A 19,126-nucleotide genomic window follows, 5' to 3' on the forward strand; every position below is an offset into this window, starting at 1 on the left:
AAACAAACAAACACAAAAAACCAAAACAACAACCACAACAAAAAATACCCAGAAACTAAGTTGTTGTGTGCTATTGGGAGGGTATTTGATGGACACATCAATGACTAGTCTAGAGGTGACGAAGAATGTGTCACAGGAGAACGGCATCCAATGTGGACCTGAAAGTAAGTACAAGTTAGTGTCTCCAAGAGAAGAGAGTTAATGATTTCAATCTCCTACCTTTGAAATACATCACAACAATCTTATATTCAAGTCTGTATTTTTTTGTTATTATAGGGTATTTGTAAGATGAAAACTATACCACACATGTGTACACGTGTGCTATGTAGAAAAGAAGCCTGCAGTATAATCTGAATGTCACTGGCTTTGTCGAAAACCATACCTCACATTTGGGGAAGCTTCCCTAAGCCATTTTCCCCCATTTTCTATTACGAGAGCAGTTGATACCAGCATGGGTACCAGCATGGGGTTCACAGGCCTCAGGTGCACGTTACATTGCTCCCTCACATTTGAGGTTCATTCTTCTGTCATCAGCAGTCTCTGAACGCACAGGTCTGCTCCAGCCTAGGGTTGTGTTCACATTGTTCCCTCTGGCTAGACCCCTTGTTCTTTATTTCCTCTGGACAACTAGCTAGTACTTATTTTTAGGACCATGCATGGCTAGTCTGTGACAGCCTTGCTGACATCCCCAGACTACACTGGATACTTCAGTTATGTACTCACAGAGCACCCCAAATTCTAGAAAGGCCTGGTCATCCTGTATCACAACTGTTTTTCAGTAGCTGACAAATTCTTTTCCCAGAACAAGATTCTGTATCGTTCAATGTGGTCTATCTGGCTCCTGGCAAGGACCTTTGAAAGCAGACCTTGCTGCTGAGGGTGCAGTGAGGTGGATTCTCTTCCACACTAGTCAGACAAAAAGAGGCGTTTGCTGTATGATAGATAGTACACTTACTGGGTACCTGCATAGCACAAAGCATGTCTTTAAATGATTTCTTGTGCTGTCTTACTTAATCATCTTGATACTGCCCAGTTAAGCTGCTTCCATTGTATGTATATCATTCAGTTCAGGAAGCTAAAGCCCTCAGAGTCTAAATCAGAGGTTCTCAACCTGTGGGTCACAACCCCTTAGGGTCCAACGACCCTTTCACAGGGGTCACCTAAGACCATCCTGCATAAAAGATACTTACATTACAATTCATAACAGTAGCAACATTACAGTTAAAAAGTAGCAATGAGAATAATTTTCTGGCTGGGAGGCAGTCACCATAACATGAAGAATTGTATTAAAGGATCACACACAGCAGTAGGAAGGTTGAGAATCCCTGGTCTAAATATTTGCACTCCATTTGCAGCTTTTCAATACTACATTTATACATCTGTAACAAATGATCCACAGACCTTCATTAATTTATACTAACTTCCCTTCCCTTTACTATTTTCAGGCAGATGTCAGGGAGTATTTCAGTACTATGTTTTCCTTTTATTTAAGGCACCAAAATAAAATGCCCCCCTTTTTTTCCTAAGCATGTTTCCCTCAGTCTCACTCAGTGAAGTTGTGGCTGACTCCCAGGGTGAGCAGCAGTCACAGCCTGCTCTGTGTTGTGGGCTCAGCAAAGCATGTCCTGAAGAACAAAAGTTGGTTTGTCTGTCTTCCTAGCTGCAGCTCCTGGCAAGGGAGGCCTCCTAACTGCACAAATGATCAATGTAGCCTCGGGGGTAATTAAACAGTTAATGAAGGCGTTATAGAAGTCATAAAAGGTACTTGAAAACTGTAAAGTTCAGTCAGTCAATGACATTGGAAAACAAATGGGAGAATCTCTTCCAGGGCAACACTTGAAAGAAAAATAGGTACAGGAGGCCACCACTTGCTGTTTCTCAAGGTGGCTGGACCGTGGGAGTGAACAAACCCTGTGAAACTCAACAAACACAGAGTTGCGTTCCACGAATATCGGAGAACTTAGTAAATACAAGGCTGTGCTAAAACCTGATTATAGCCGTGGAGAACTGGAATGTTGTTATGAGAGCACACCCTCTAAACAGCTGGGTATAATTTGCATATCAAAACAAGAAAAAAACGAAGCTTTGTGTTATACGGAGAGGAGAGAGAGGCCTTACTGAAACTGAATTGCAGGTGGGTTTGTTTTTCCACTAACACATCTAGAGGCTTCCCAGTGATACCCTGTTTAAAAATTCAGTGTTTTTCACACTATCTTTCTTTCCTGAAGGTGTTCCTCTCATCCTTCTCGCATACTACACTGTTACTCCAATAATACTAAACCTTTTATTATTTTTCCCAAATACTACATACACCCTTATGTCTCCACTCTCCGGGCTTGGAGGCTACTTCTACCTAAACCACAAAGCTCTCAGGGTAAGTGGCAATGCTTCTTAGTCTTTGCTTCCTTCCTGCATTGTCCTACAAAGGTATGCTTCCTTCGTGTGGTTACTGCTTTGAGGCACAGTGTGGCTCTATAGTCTTTCCTTTCAGGACAAACATGTATTTTACGGAACACCCCCTGTGGTCCAACTGCCAGATTCAATGCTGCGCACACAGGGATAGGCAAGGCAGAGGTCGTTCTTGTCCTCATGGCATTAAATTCAATCAGGGAAATGAAGCAAAGTAGTCATGAAGCAAAATCGTTACAGCAGCTCCTGGTGAGTCATGGCAGGAGAGATCCAGGACTATGGTGGAGCATGGAGGCGGGACCAAGATAGAATTGTAAAGAACGGATTGAAGGATGGCATCTCTGGTCAGAATAAGTGTGAGCTGAGAAGCAGATGTGACAGCTGAGTGAAAAGAAATCCAGAAGCATGTCTATAAAGAACTAGCCAAAGTCCTGTAGGAGAGGCAAGATGGCGCAGCCTGCAGATAGGCACTTTGGCTGTAGAGAAACCCTGACTCCAGATGTGTTAGCTGAACAGAGTAGCCGGCACATGCAGCTTATGACATCACTACTAGCTAGCGTAACGTGGTGGTTCAAATGAGATTGGCCCCCAGAAACGCATATATCCACATGTTTCACCCCCATTTGGTAACCTGTTTGGGAACGATTAGAAGATGTGGCCTTGTTGAAGGCAGTGTGTCACTGGGAGTGGGCTGGGAGGTTTCAAAAGCCCACGCCCAGTCCGGTGACTCTCTCTCTCTCTCTCTCTCTCTCTCTCTCTCTCTCTCTCTCTCTCTCTCTGCCTGCAGATCGAGACGCAGCTCTCAGCTACTTCTTCAGCACCATGCCTGTCGTGTGTGCCACCCACCATGCTCCCCACCACGATCATAATGGACTAACCTGAAATGGTAAGCAAGTCTCCAATGGAACGCTTTCTTTTATAAGAGCTGCCTTGGTCACGGCGTCTCTTCACAGCGATGGAACAGTAACTAAGACAGGAAAAGAATGCCATTTTATTTTTAACTGCAGTGGCATCAGGCCGTTTCAAGACAAGAGGTACGTGGTTGAAGTCCATGGCAATAAAACTTGAGGTGTAAACCATGATTTACTTTGAACCTCTGTGCCTCACTGCCTCCGTGGCTACTTCGTTCTCCTCTCCACTGGGGGGCTCCAGAGATTGACATATGCATTTAGCCTAGCTGGCCAAAGAGCTAGGCTGTGGCCGGCTGCCCTTTCCTCACAGAGATGTGTGCAGCAGGCAAACAGGCCAGAAGTAGAAACAGTGGATAATATGAACAACTAAATAAAAAAGAGAATAAAAGTGCAATTATCTTGTTGAAACAGCTCTGTTCTTGATAGACAGGAAACAGCCATAACTTAAATTGTTACTTTTGAAACTTCCATGCATGTATACAATGAAATATGATTGTATCGCTTCCCCCACACACCCTTTCCAAATTGATAGCCAACTAAGTCTGGTCAGTGCTGCTCATATGTTTAAGGGTGCAGGGCCATCTGCTGGAACATGGGAACCTCACCATTCATATTCTCAGAAAGAATGATTCTCCTTCTTCCCGCAACTCTCTACATCCTCAGTGTGAGGTGTGTTCCAGAGATCATCTACCCTCTTAATGCTGGTATGGTGGCTGGCTTGATGTTGTGCAGGCCTTGTGCAGGGAACCACAGTCACTATTAGTTCATGAGTCCAAACCACGTCACGCACAGAAGAAAGCACTTCACAGCTCTCCTTCCTGTCCTCCGGCTCTTACATTCTTTGCACTTTCTCTGCTGTGATGATCCCTGAGTCTCGGCAGTGCGTGGGGGATAATACAGAGATGTTCCCTTAGGGCTTCCAGTCTCCTGATCTCAGAACCTTGGATAATTATGCATGTCTACACTGACTGCTATTCTCTGCAAAAGAAGAAGAAGAGGAGGAGGAGGAGGAGGAAGAGGAGGAGGAAGCGGCAGCAGCAGCTTCTCTGACCAAGACTGAGAGAAGTCCAAGTCTATTTGAATAAACATTAATATTTGGAAGCAATTTCACAACATGACTACAGAGCAAAATAAGAATAGCAAGTTCTAACCTAGGGCTTATGACTTCCCACTCCATGGACTTTTGACAAGGACTACAGTACCAGACTTGGCATTCCCTTCTGTGGAGCAGACCTCAAATCCAATTAGGAAGTCATTACCCTATAACACTTGTACCACTATTGCATGGTGGGACATTCCATATTATAGTATGCAGAGTCCTGTGCTGGGTAAGACCAGCAACCTGAATAGCACTTGCCAGCATGATAAAGGGTAGCCAACAGGGAGGAAACACTCACCTGTCAGTTTGAGATTGAATTCTCTATGTCTTCAGTGATCGACTCTAACCAAGTATTTATGGTATGGCCATGGCAATAACCTGTATTATTCTGGAGACCTCTAGGGCCTCCCTGACCAATAACTCATATGAAGGTATCCTGTGCCTTGTATTAACATTTTCATTTAATAACTCATGTGTCATGAGCACTATAACTTTTAAAAATAAAACCTCTTGCATGCCAAGCTTATAAGGAGCACGTGCACTTGGCTGAAATGCAGCTTTGTTTTAAGCAGAAGTGACGGAAGCTGCAGAAGGATGGCTTACAGAGCAGGTCTCAGGAGGGTAGGGTACAGCCTGGTGGCTTGTTTATGGAAATGGCAATCTTTTAACTTTTTCATTAGATTTTTAAATTTTAGTTTTATGTGTTTTTTTCCCCCTGCATGCATTTATCTGTATTCACGTGCATACTTCCTCTGAAGTCAGAAGAGGGCATCAGGGCCCCAGAGACTGTAGTAACAGAAGGTTGTGAACCACCATGTGGGGGCTGGGAATTAAAGCTGGGTCCTCTGCAAGAGAAACAAGTGCTCTTAAGCCCTGAGCAGCCTCCCTAGCCCTGAAATGGTAACTTTTTAACAGTTGCTGGTTTGAGTGTGTTCTCTGTGCTGTCCATGTTAACTTTACTATTATGCATCTCGTTCAATGCTCCCTGATACAGATGTTTTTACTGACATTGAAAAACGGAAGCTTGGGACCCTTACATGACTTAGCAAACACCCCAGAGATGGCAGTTTGGGCTTTTGGTTGAAGACTGTCTGATTCTACAGCACTCCATGTCTGTCAAACAGAAAGGTGCCCAGGGACTTTCATCTTGTCTCAGTCTACTTTCTGGCTGTATTCGTTTCTTGAATGATAAAATAGAACTCATTATGTCTTGGGAGATTAGGGAGGTATTGATGATATCAATATAGGCTAAGTCAATTTGTAGTGCATGTCCAATTCCTTGATAATCAAGAGTTTTGTTAACTAATAGAGGCTACACAAAATAATATTATTGACAGGAGCCTGCATTTTGCTTTAAAAATAAAACCTTTGCCATAATAAATTCCTTAACTTTTTACTCCCCCCCCCCCAGTTGCTTTTAGTTTCCATGCGCAAGCTGTGCCAATCTTCACATCAAATGTTTATTTGTAGCGTCCAATTCCTGTCCAAAAAGGTATTTCATAAGAAGCGAGCAACATAAAGATGCAGAAACAAAAACAGCAGAGAAGCAAGCCTCCCCCCCCCCCCCGCCACTCCCCCACTTCCCTGTGCACCCTAGTTTGGCTGCAAACTCCTCCAAAGGCTTTAAGCACGGTTTCCCTTTTAGATGCACAAGGCAAAACGATCACGTGGGGTAAGATAAAGGCGCCTCCGAGTTTTAAAATACCTGGGAAGGACACAGTTCATGTTTATCTAAGAGAAAGACTAGGGAAGTGGCTGGAGGATGGCAAGTTTCATTCTGAAACATTCCGTTTTGTACTTGATGAGGCTTCAACAATCTCAGACACCAGGGACCACCCTGAGAAGTTCCAGTATGGTTCTGTGTCTCCACTCTCTGGTTCTGTGTCTCCACTCTCGTGGAACCACAGCCGGACAGATCTGCGAGTAGCACTCTGAAGACGACACTTTAGTCGCAGACACATTCTGTTTAACCGTTTTATTTTTTAAACAGTTTTAAAAACATTGTGAAAACTTGCAGATGTTTAGAAATAATGGGAGTTTTAATCCTGAAGTTCTCATTTTCAGTTTCTGTGAGTGTTCGACAGCATTTATCTGTAATTCTCATATGGCAGGGATACGTGAGGATGGACAGAACTTGTTGCCACTTTCAAACTAGATGCTCCACTGCTTATTTGTCCCGCCCGGCAGCTGCCCCGCTGTCATTGGGGTCATTTCTGAAGCAGCTGCTGCACCACTCTTCCCTTGGCTGGGATAGTGTGACCCTGGCCTTGGAGAGAAATAGTAAGTTACTTCAGCTGTGATGACTGCCAAGGGAAGTAGACGGAACTGCCACGGAAGATGACCTGACAGCTCTCTCTTGGTACTTGTGGGGGTGCCCCCTCTTACTTCCACCAGCAGGTGAGTGTACAGAGATGGAGGAAAAGCTGGAGGCAAGGAGAGTCTCCCCACAGATGGTCCTGCTACAGTGGGCAACCTTTCCTTGTCTTGTGCCTCAAGTACCCCAGCAATAAAAAACCATGGACTACCCTTACTTCTCCGAATCTAGTACCTGCCCCCCTCACACCCACCACCTGCATCGCTGCACGGAGTGGGATGGGGGAACGGGAGTTCTCTCCACGGACCACTTTGGGGAGATTCATGCCCGGGTCTGAGAAGTTGGGGAGCGCTCAGCAGGCGGCTGCTTGAGACGGAGCCAGTGGAGCCAGCGATCCGGCTCCCAGCCACGCCCTCTTGCTTTCCAGCTCGCCCTCCCGGGGCGCTCGTCCGGCCCCCGCCAACGACGCACAGTCCCCAGGCGACTGGCACGGGTCCAGGCGACTGGCAGTCCGCTCCGGGGGAGGGCGCCGTCTGGGGACGCCCCTGGCGGGCTGCTCGGCGCTTTCCTCCTCGCCCAGGACCCGCCCCTCGCTGGGGAGCTGCTCCGTTGCACTGGGTCCCCCTGTGCAGCCGCAGGTGCCTGAGCCCGCTCGCAGCCCTAACTGACTGCTCCTGCCGCCGCGTCCTGCTAGGCAGGTGTCTTCTGTGCCCATTGCTCTTGGCCTGTGGAGTGCGGTCAGCCCCAGCTCCTCGAATGGAAGCATCATTCTGAGGTGAGTGGAAAGGCTGGAGGAAGGACACGGAGTGGGTGAGTAGAGATTGCACATAGGGAATAGCCCCGGGTGAAGAAGGGCACTGGTGGGAAGCTGAGAAGTTCAAGGGGATGGGGATGAGAAAGAACACAAAGGCAGTCGGTCAGCGTGGCCGGCACAACCAGATGGAGGATAGGACCCACTCTAGCTATCGCCCTCATTGGCTTCTCCAGCTTTGCACCACCTCTGTCCCAAAGACTTAAAATACTCTCTGGGTTGAAATGAGTGGGGGGTGGTTTTCCCACCAGCTTCTCTCATCTAAATTGAAAAGAGGCTACCATTGCTTTCCTGCTTGTTATCTTCTCGTGCTTGTTATCGTCTCCTGCCCCATCCAATGCTGAGGAGTTTGAACATTTTCCCACAGAAAAGTAAAGTGTGCTGTATTCACACCGTGGATGGCTAGGCGGCACTTAAAACCACAGTTGTAAAGACGTGTGTGCGTGTGTGCTCATACTTATATCTCAGAGAAATAGGATGGCTAATGTGAGGCCAGCAAGACGCTAGGTGCACCCTCCGTGGTGCGGTTCAGGTGGCTTATTTTAAAACACTTCTCCATTTTAAAAGTGCGGGGGTGTGTGCTGATCCATGAGCTGTCTTTGGGAGATGGGAAAGGCAGTCTATTTGGCTTGAGGGCTAACTTTCAATAACTAAAAACGATGAAATAAAGTTATAAAATACAAACAATTGTTAACAGAGAATGTTGCTAACTTGGCTATTTCCCATTTTCGTTCTTTCTTGTGTTTCTAAATATTTTCAGTTTAAGTTCTGCTTTTCAAGTGCAAAAAAAAAATAATTATGACAGGGCACCCATTGTGATAATGAAATCTACACGGTTCTGTCAGATGTTGCAATATTCTTGCATCACACCTGGTGTTCTCCAGTTCTAGGAATCTCTAGGGAGACAGAGCTACTCAGAGCAGCCCACCTTTCAGGGCTACGAGCCACACTTGAAATGCCGATATTGGCAAATTAGGCTACATTTAATAATCTGGTAATTATGGACTCAAAGTAGAGTGTGAACTCTTATCCATTCTTGCAAGGCAAATCTGTTTTCCTCCTCCTATGCTTTGGGATCCCTTTCCTCACACAGCTGCTGCTCTCTACACTTAGCTGACCCCGGGGACTCAGAACAGGAGGTCAGAAGGGGTAGAGGTGTTATGGGAAAGAGTCTTAACGTTTCTCCTGTTCTCTATTCGACAGAGTGGAAAGAATGAGTCACCATTTTCCTGCCAGAGAAAGGCCCATTTCTTTTCTAGTTATGAAAGAAACTTACCTAATTTGGTTATCCACGGGGGGAGAAAAAGTTAAAGACAGTTCTCAGCTAGATTATGGGGGAAGACATCATCATCTAGTACTGTTTACCTGTTCTCTAAACATCATGGCAATGGTTCACTTTACATGTACTTTTCTCTCAGTGAAATTGATGGCTAGGCAGTAGATAAAATTGCACACCAGAGTGTAAGTCTAAAATGTGGGAAAAGGCGATAATATTTCCACCTCTTTCTCCATCTGATTTGACAAAGTGCAAGGTTAATGCTTGGCACATCTTGTGTAGCAGAAAGATGGGCTACTTGAGAAAAACATAAGGTGTGAAGGAAAATACAAGAATGGTAGAGCTGCTGTGTGGTGTGAAAGCATGCATTCAGGATTTGTTTTTACCAGATATAAGTGAATATAGTCCAACTCTGCAGTGGTAACAACCATTGTTCCTTCAAATATATAGGATCAATTTTCTAATGCTGTTGGTAATAGAGTCATTGCTATTCACTTTTCCTTCTGCATTCCATGCAATAATAAAATACAAAGGATGATCCATTCTGCTTCTTGACCCTCCATCAAATGAAATGGGCAGTCTACATACTTTTTCTTTATTCATTGTTCTCTTGTTTAAAAGCCTTTTGATTTTTTTAATTTACATAGACAATAGTTCTCTCTATCTTCCTGGATCTCAATAATCCCACTGAGCTCCATGCAGCCACCAGCCACCTGCCCCAACCCTCTCCCCAAGCCTAGCTCATTTAATTGGTCACTTCCTAATTGCTGACTCTTTCTTTGCTCTACAGTTAATGATTCTTTTTAAAGACTATAAGGCATTTTGCCAGCAGTTGGCACTTAGTTGGAAAAGTAACGATTCCTTAATGGATCTTCCTTCCAAATGAAGGCTTGACTTACGTTTTCCTAATGAGAAAATGAGCTTTTCTTCTATATGCAGGGACTCCCCAAGTCCTCTTAAAAATAACTTATTTGTAAACCAGCCTGTCTTGGGTGCTCTCTCTATTTCTGCATCTAATCTGTGTTTACTTAATGTGTAAAAAGTCCAAGGGGAAAAAGTAACAAAACAGAACAAAAGGCCAACAAGTGTCCGCAACTGAAAAATAATAAATGCTAAGAAAATATTGTACCTGTCAAAATAGTAGAAACAAACATTTACTCTTTTCATACTGTATATGCCAAGTACTTTGTTAATTACTATACTTCTATTGCTTCTCTATCTGTATCTATAAATCATATTTGTCCCAAGCATAATATTTTTTTGAGCTGTAGAGCTGAACTGAATTTTAAAATGTCCTTTTATAAAATCTGGCTCTTCGGCCTGTTCCAGTAGTTCTAAAGATCCCTGGCCAGTGTTTCCACATAGCAACAATTTCTTCATCTGATCTCAAGTACATTTTTTAGATTAAGCCAATGTTTCTATTGTCCTCATAATGCCTGAATGTCCTGTACCTGGTCTGGTTTGGTCTTTTGTATGAGCTTCCTGGCACTTAAAGGCATTTGAGCTTGTGACTCCTGAAGGAAGCACTATTATGTCCCCATTTTCGTGGCCAGAGGCTAAGTAACTGTTTCAAGGCCACAGTCATGCAATTTTTAGCACTGGAACCCAGACACTGACTCTGCTTAGTAGGTTCTGGGATGGCAAGAGTCTTTACACTTACATTTTAAAAGGAATCAATGAATAAATGTACATTTTAAAGGAGCTTTTATCTCTCGGTTATATAATTTAATTTGAGCTTTAGGATGATCAGCAATTGCTGAATATGTATACTATAAAAGTATTTAATTTACTGTATTAAGTATGTATCTACATTTGTGTACTCAGTACATAAGGACATGTATAAGAACCAGGGCTAGTGGTGAATACCTGTACTCTCCAAACTATTGAGGCTGAGGTAGGTAATGGAAGTTGAAGGCTGGTCTCAGCTCTGTAAGAGAATATCCCCCCAAACAGGCAAAATTTACAAATGTCACATAATGTATATTCATATGATACAGCATAGGAGTCATATAATATGAATATATAATACATTTACATATATGCCATATATTTATAAAGAGTTAAATGTATGTAGATCACATTTAACTCTCCTTTTTGGTAAAAACTATTATCATCCCCAAGTCCAGGAGAAGGAAAAATGTTTGGAGGATGCCCTCTACTAGCTAGTAACATCCAATCCAGCGTGGTACCTTCCAAGGTGATGGGAAAAATAAGACTTCATGCTTAAGAGTGAAGACTTTAATATTGTTCTTGGTCACACAGCAAAAAGTGGAAATGTAAAGTTAGCCTATTTTCTTTAAAACATAGAGGTTTGCTAATATTATTTTTATTTTATAGTCACTTATTACCTTAATTTTTTCTTAATACCTGGGAAAATATTTTGCTGTCCTCCCACTTTCTAAGCACAGATTGGGTTTTGATGACACTGTGTAGCATGGCTTCTCCTGTCGTCTCATACACTATTGTATCTATTATAATTTTTAAGGACAAAACATTTCCACTATAGCAATACAAGCTAATGTTTTTGTTACAATCTTCATTCAGGGCATATATCACAGCTATATTATACTATTTCTTTGTTTCCTTCTTTTTGTAGATACCCCTAACTTTCCAGGACCTATACTGGACAAAGATGAGTGTTTCTTCCAGCATACTGTAACTAGAGTGACCACATCAGTGCAGACTTTACCATGGGAGCCAACACGTCAAGCAAATCACCAGTGTTTGATGAAAATGAGGACGGTAAGAAATGGGCCGCATTGGCATGTAAAAATGGAATTTTGTGAAATTCAAATACAAATGTATGGCTTCACAAGTAAGTACAAGCTGGGTATCTAAGGATAGAGGGAGAATGAATCGAAGGATGAATCCCCAGGACCTTGTTAATATCTAGAATGTGTTGTTTACTTTTTATGATACATTTGGCAACTTTCTTAATCACTACTATGTAGTGTCTTCCCTTCTCCAAAGAGAGCTGCCGCCCATGGCAGATATTTGGGTGATTTATGTGTTTCTTTTTCCGACCCTTTGACAGTTGAAGTTATTCCCATTGCAAGTTTGTTGTGGAATATTAGTTGAAGACGTGTTACATCCATTTATGCTGTGGGATATTTGTTTAATGATGTAAAGATGTGTTGCATTTTTTTATGTTGCATTTGTTTAACTCTGTGAAGCTATGTTACTTTGCCTGCCTAAATCATCTGATTGGTCTAATGAAGAGCTGAATGGCCAATAACTAGGCAGGAGAAAGGATAGGTGTGACTGCCAGGCAGAGAGAATAAATAGAAGGAGAAAGAAAAAAAGAGGAGTGAGAAAAGGAGGAGAGGAAGATGCCAGGGGCCAGTCACCCAGCCAAACAGCCAGACATAGACTAAGAAGGAAAGAAAAGATATATACAAATAGAAACAGGTAAAAGCCCAAAAGGAAAAGGTAGATGGGATAATTTAAGTTAAGAAAAGCTGGCTAGAAATAAACCAAGCTAAGGCCAGGAATTTATAAGAAAGAATAAGTCTCTGTGTATTTTTTTGGGAGCTGGGTAGTGGGCACCCAAAGAGTAAAAAGTAAAATAAAACAAAACAAAACAAAACAAAATAAAACAAAACAAAACAAAACAACAAAAAACTACACAAGTTTTTATAGAAAATTTCATGTCGATGATAATTGTTCCTCACAGTATTATAGAATCAGGTTCTAAAAAGTAGGTGCCTTCTGAATTTGTAACTGACATGCTTCTGTATCCCAAACATTTCATTGTGGGATGTCACAGTGAGAATAACCAGTTTCATTGAGGAGCAGGGAAACATTCAAGGCTAGGGTTCATTAGGCAAGAAGTACAAGCTTGAGTCCTCCTTCTTCATCAGTCCCCAGCAGTGACACATTGGGATGGGGGCCTGGGCCTTGCTGCGTCTTCTTTTCTGCCTATGGTGGAAGGTTGAGCATCCTTATTGGAATGTGTTGGACGGTAGCTGTTTGTTGCAGTCTTAGACAAAGGAGACATTTGGTCCCAAGTAACAAGCTGTTCAACCTTCCAAGAGGGAAAGTCAAAAATAACTTCTATGGAGTTTTGCTAATTGCACCAGAAAGGGGAAGGATGAACTGGAATTCAGGGTGCCTGCGACCTGTTCTACTACCAGCTAGCTGTGACGATCAGGAGATGTGTCTACTCTTCTAGCTTCAATCTTCACTTCAGTAAAGTGAAGAGGTGGAACAGAACCTTGAAGTCCTTTCCAGCTCAGAACAAGTCACTTTGAGGGATCACACGGCCACTTCTGGATCATCCAGGGAGTTCATTGTTTTAGAATGTGAGTTTGATCTTTCAAACAGAAGATAGCAGTGGGTGATGCAAAATGGACATGCTTTTTCTTCTCTAGTGGCCTTGGAAGCACATAGCTAGGGCACTGGTTCTGACTGTCTTGCTTTTCTTGTCTCCCCCGTCTCAAGAGTGGTACCCATCCCTTCATGCCTCTTGATGGCCCATCTATATCCAATGCCCAGCTATTGAGAAAGAGGACAGTCAGGAAGATGTACTCATTCCTCTAAGGATTTGATATGGTCTAGCACTTTGGTTCACATGCACATTTTTACTTCTAAGATAGCCTGCAAAATGCAGTTTATCGTTTTGGGTAGCCATGAACCATCTAAACGTAAGTTTTTGTTACAAAATGGGGTGTAATTTGGAGTTTGTCGTGGATGGGAAGCCACTATCTTTGTCATGGCTAATGGTCACATTCTGGTATTGAATGTTTGGATGCAAACACTTAAATATAGACTATTTGACTGGTCTACATGCTGTGTTTCAAATATCAAGCTCTTCACTGTCAACATAGGAATAGCATCACTACTGTCTCTAAAAAATATTCCACAGAGACAAAAAGAATTACATAACTGGAAAGATCTTAAACTTTTCATTGCTCTTTTTGGTGTTTCCCTTTGTTTTTTATCAAGAAGTTTAAGGAAGGCTCTAGAGACTAGCAATGTTATGTGACTTTCCCATCTCTGAAGTAGAAAGATGAGTAGACTGTTTTTGTGTTTTTTGATGTGGTTCACTATGCTCTCTGTGGACGAAGAACCAGTGTTTGCATGAGGAAGGTCTTCATAGTAAACAGAGTGAGTAAATGGACATCAGCTTCACACTTAAGTTGCTAGGGCTATTTCCATCATCTGAAGGCTGAGTATTGTGATGCTGCAAAGGCACAGCCATTCCTTCTTATGGAGTAGCAGAGACAGTTGTATATCCAACAGTTTGCTACACTTTATAACTCTTTAAACTATTCTTTTTTTTTTTTTTTTTTTTTTAAAGATTTATTTATTTATTATATATACAGTGTAATGTCTGCATGTATCCCTGCAGGCCAGAAGAGGGCACTAGATCTCATTACAGATGGTTGTGAGCCACCATGTGGTTGCTGGGAATTGAACTCAGGACCTCTGGAAGAACAGCCAGTGTTCTTAACCGCTGAGCCATCTCTCCAGCCCTCTTTAAACTATTCTTAAACCAAAACAATAAACTTAGATTAGAGAAGAGTTAGATTTAATACCCAGATAGGCCTTGACATCCCCTAGATTGCTCCTTTTTTTTTTTTTTTTTTTTTGCTTTCTTGTCCAGAACCCAATGGGAAAACCTACAACAGCCCCCATAAGGGGAAAATCTGAAATAAGCATTAGTCTATGCTTCCCAGAGGGATTAGGCTCCCAGTTCGTTTACATAAGCTGCTACCAGTGAAAGGCAAAGGCATCTACTTCAATGGTTCTCAACATGTGGGTTGTGACCCCTTTGGGGGTGGAATGAATGACCCTTTCACAGGCGACCCCTTTACCTAAGATCATCCTGCATATCAGACATTTACATTGCAATTCACAACAGTAGCAAAATCACAGTTATGAAGTAGCAGTGAAAATAATTTTATGGTTGAGGGGGCTCACCACAACATGAGGAACAACTGTATTAAAGGGTTGCAATGTTAAGAAGGTTGAGAACCACTGCTCTACCTGTCACTTTGCTAGATACAGAGAACTGAGGAAGAAAGGAGCCAGGCCTTTGTTCTTTGTCTTGAAACCTGTAACCTAAAGACAGGAGGCAAACATCTATCAAGGACACAAACCTGGAAAGTTCAGGAAAAAAAAAAAAGACTCTGAGTGCTCTTGGGAACAGTATGACAGTGATAGCTGGAGCTCAAAGAAGCTAGCTATATAAGGGCCTCAGAAGAATAGTTCAAGCACAAGAAAAAGCAACTCCAAAGCTTAGGTAATGACAATTTTGGGAGTGCACACTCACCTGCATCATAATAAGCTTTGGTGCATATGGGTTTGTCCAAGAGATTGCACTTAGTTTCCATAACAATTTATCTCTTTATGTGGTAGTTTGAATGTAATGGCCCCCATAAGCTCATAGGGAATGGCACTATTAGGAGATGTGGCCTTGTTGGAATAGGTGTGGCCTTGTTGGAGGAAGTGTATCACTGTGGAGGCGGGCTTTGATGACTCATATATGCTCAAGCCATGCCCAGTGAGACAAACAATTTCCTGTTGCCAGCATAAGATATAGAACTCTCAGCTACCTTTCCAGTACCATGTCTATCTGCACATTGCCGTGTCCCACCATGATGATAATGGACTGTAAGCCACCCCAATTAAATGTTTTCCTTTATAAGAGTCACCATGGTCAGACCAGACAATAGTGGCGTATGCCTTTAATCCCAGCACTTGGGAGGCAGAGGCAGTTGAGTTCAGGGCCACCCTGGTCTACAAAGCAATTTCCAGGATAGGCCCCAAAGCTACACAGAGAAACCCTGTCTTGAAAAAAACCATAAACAAACAAACAAACAAATAAATAAATAAATAAGTTACTGTGGTCATGGTGTCTCTTTACAGTAATAGAAAACCTAACTAAGACACTTTCTAATATTAAATTTTGAAGAGGAAAGGTATGCCATTGTGATGAAGTTACTTTGTATGTGTGTGATATTCATGTGTGTACAAGTATTCATGTTTGGAGGGCAAAGGTTGGCATTGGGTGCATGTCTCAATCTCATCTCTACTTTATATATTTGAGACAGGATTTCTCACTGAACTTGAAGTTTCTGCTAGACTGACTGGCCAGCAAGCCCCTAGAATCTGCCTGTATCTTCCCATCTCCCAACCCCAGTTCTAGGATTACAGCCTTGCTCCGCTTTTATTGGTTCTGGGGATCTGAACTTCAGTGTTTATGCTTGTGTGGCAAATGCCTTACCCACTGAACCACCTCTCTGGCCTCTGTTTGTGTTTCAGCTCAATAAATCCAATGAGGTCCATTTGGTACTTTGTGTGGTTGTGGACTGAGCACAAACCAAGGCTTCATTTGATTACTGTCCAGCTTCTGTCCAATGGGTCAATCAAAGAACATTAATATCTATGTAATTTTTATATCTGTAATTTTGTATAAATAATCAAACTGGGCCAGAATCTAGAGCAGTAAAATGAGCCAATTTAATTACTTAAAAATATTGCAGAGAAGAATTCTTTAATGTGATGAAAAAAGTATTTAACATTTCCTTTAAGTGGTTTCATATCCCCAGTACATAGAGTTAAGAAGAATATATAATAGTTTCCTCAGACAATGTTTTAAGGGTTATTTCTCATAGAAAATGGTTTTGTTCACTTTGAAGATAATTAAGAAATGAGATGGACTGTTACAAGAAGTCCCTTGAGGTGAGCTATCCTTGTTAGGATTCATCCTGACTCTAGCATTTTGTGGTGGCTCATCTGATGTTTAAGCTTGAAAGTGTCATTCTGTTCTTTACTTAGGTTGGTCTTTGATGAAGCGAAGTGGGAGATTTGCTAGTGAAGAGAATAAAGTTTGGCTTATCTAGTCTTTTTTTTTTTTAACAAAACATGTCTTGAATATGTCCTTGGGTAACTGTGCAGATTAAGTAAAATAATGCAAGTAAAACAGTAAGATGTTCTGCATAAGGTAACCACCCAATTAATGATAATCAATAGTAGTATTTACTAGTGGCAGAAATTCTTAGCATGAGCTCTTAGAAGTATTTCAGTTTCTTAAAACAAATAGATTAAATGTGACTCAATAGATGCCACAGTCACTATGGCCTACTGGTGACAATATTAATTGAATTGATTGACAGAACACAGGATTTTATAGGTTCTGAGGAGATCTATATAAGCCAAGTTACTGGATACACAAAATTATGGTCTCTTATTTGGCTTGTCTTTATCTCCCTGAGATGACATTTTCTTTTTTCCTTTCCTTTTCTTTTTTAAACTCAAAGTGACCATTAAAGCAACCTAATTTGATTAGCAGGCAAGTTTTCCCCACACCTAGTGGCTATATACATATGCTGAGAAAAAAAATTACTAACATAGAAAAATATGTTATTCACAAAGAAAATGAAGGCAAATGACCTTTGTTTTTAATGTTCATATTGTTGTTTTAAATCTACCTTAGCTATTTGGAGTGCAGTACTTTGGTTTGGTTCATTTTTTTCCCCCTTCATCCAGTATTTTAAACGTTGAAAAGTTATATACAGTTCAACAAGAGGAGAGTATCCTGCCATGATCATGGGTAGTGATGTGTCTCCAAGCACACACAGAGAACATAGAGGTGAAAAGTTTGTTTAGTTAAGCCAAGAGACAGCTGCCTTCTGCAGCTAAGAAAAATTGGCCTTAGGTTAAAAAGTTTCTCCAAAGAGTTCATCAGTGCCCTGAGTTTGCAGAGAGAGCTCATTTATTGCCTTCTTCTTTGGACTTGGTGAAAACTCAATGTTCTTTCATTTGGCAACACTCGTCTCCTAGGATATGTGGCTATTTCCAGTTTCCAACATCTTCTTCAGTGACAGAGGCAATGGGGGTTCTCCAAAATATTGGGCCAAGAAAACTGGTCACAGATTTGCAATCCAAAAGAAATGGGAGGATTACTGAACTGATTCCAGCTAGGAAGGACGTTAGAAACTGCTGGAATTTAAACACCCATGCAATGCATGTTTCTATCCAAGAGGGTAGGCCAATGAATTCCAGATTTTCTCCTACAGACCAGAGTAGAGCAATATTGCTTTATGTTATATTTATTGAGATTGGAATAACCAGAAAAGTTAAAGGTAATTCCCCCTTCCCCCTGAGAATTGGCTTATTTAAATACTTCTGTCATCTAACATTCAGTCAATTCCTTTATCTTAAATAACCTCAGGTCCAACTTCTTGTGGAAATATTTTTAATTTGCAAGTGCTTTATTTCTCCATGAAAAAGCATTGGAAAAGGTAAGAGACAGCAACTAGAAAGCCAAGAAAACTGACCTTAAAGTTTTAGCCAGCACTGGACACTTGAGTGCTGCCGGCAATCAGTTAGAAACACATTCAAGAGAATTTATTCAAATTTGGGAAGGTAACCACATTGCCTTAGTGATCCACAATTGTACAAGTATAAAAAAGGTTCATAAAAGACCTACAATATTAAAATCTCAGTCTTCTTGAGATTTTTTCTGATATATGTCGAAATTGAACCATTACCTATATGGAAACTTTTAAATCTATTGTGGCACAAAATATTTGTGGAATACAGTTTAGGAAACAAAGGAGAGGTTGTCTTGAAAACATCCTTTCTTGCCATTGCCCCTTCTGGTTCAATAGGAACAGATTTTATGTGAAATATTCTTAATACAATTTGTAGAAGCGTAATAGGATCTTCATAGTACATGTGAAGAGTGATGATTATTCCCTAAGTCCTCTTCATAAGCTCTTCATTGCTGTGTGATTCATGTTTATTAAGGTTAATGAGGAAAACACAGGATAGCTTAGTTTAATTTTGGGATGTTGGATGTATCTGTTTGAAATAGCAGCTGGATTTATTTAATTTGAATTTGTTTTTTTTATGATGTTATTATCAAGAATATTTTATGACCAAGTGAAAGTGAAGTAGTTGCTAATGATAACCTTTTTTTTAAAAATCCTATCCAAGACTAGATTTTTTAAAAAATATTTTCATCTTATAACTTTAACTAAAGATTTAGGACAAAAGCCTTAGCTCCAGAAATTCCAAAAAGCGACACTTTCCTAAGATGTCAACCAAAGAGATGACTAGCTGTGCAAACTAGAGAGAGATTTATCCACGGTGTGTTGAGAAAAGGAACATATAACAGTGTCCAGAGACTCCAAGTTTGTGTTTGGGGTGCTGATATGATATAAGAAGAGAAAGGACTGAGATGAGCATGCTGGAAGTATGCATAATTAAGTAGTGTTAGTTAATATTCCTGGTTGATCATGAGAAGAGTGGTCAGAAGAAGTTACTAACCATGTTACTACTTGAGAGGAGCAGTCTG

The 19,126-nt window shown here is 41.5% G+C and overlaps 1 protein-coding gene across 1 annotated transcript in view; it reads left to right on the plus strand.

The window, feature by feature from the left end:
• The first annotated feature begins 7,245 nt into the window (after positions 1-7,245).
• Stk32a (serine/threonine kinase 32A) overlaps positions 7,246-19,126 on the plus strand; it is a 120,804-nt gene continuing 108,923 nt past the window's right edge. Inside the window, exons 1-2 of the mRNA XM_052742116.1 lie at positions 7,246-7,508; positions 11,417-11,562. Of these exons, the coding sequence (XP_052598076.1) occupies positions 11,511-11,562 (52 nt within the window). The 5' untranslated portion in view covers positions 7,246-7,508; positions 11,417-11,510. The remainder of the gene's footprint in view (positions 7,509-11,416; positions 11,563-19,126) is intronic.

Source organism: Peromyscus californicus, unplaced genomic scaffold, assembly GCF_007827085.1.
Source record: "Peromyscus californicus insignis strain IS unplaced genomic scaffold, ASM782708v3 Scaffold_17__1_contigs__length_78620276, whole genome shotgun sequence".
In the NCBI taxonomy this organism is placed as follows: domain Eukaryota; kingdom Metazoa; phylum Chordata; class Mammalia; order Rodentia; family Cricetidae; genus Peromyscus; species Peromyscus californicus.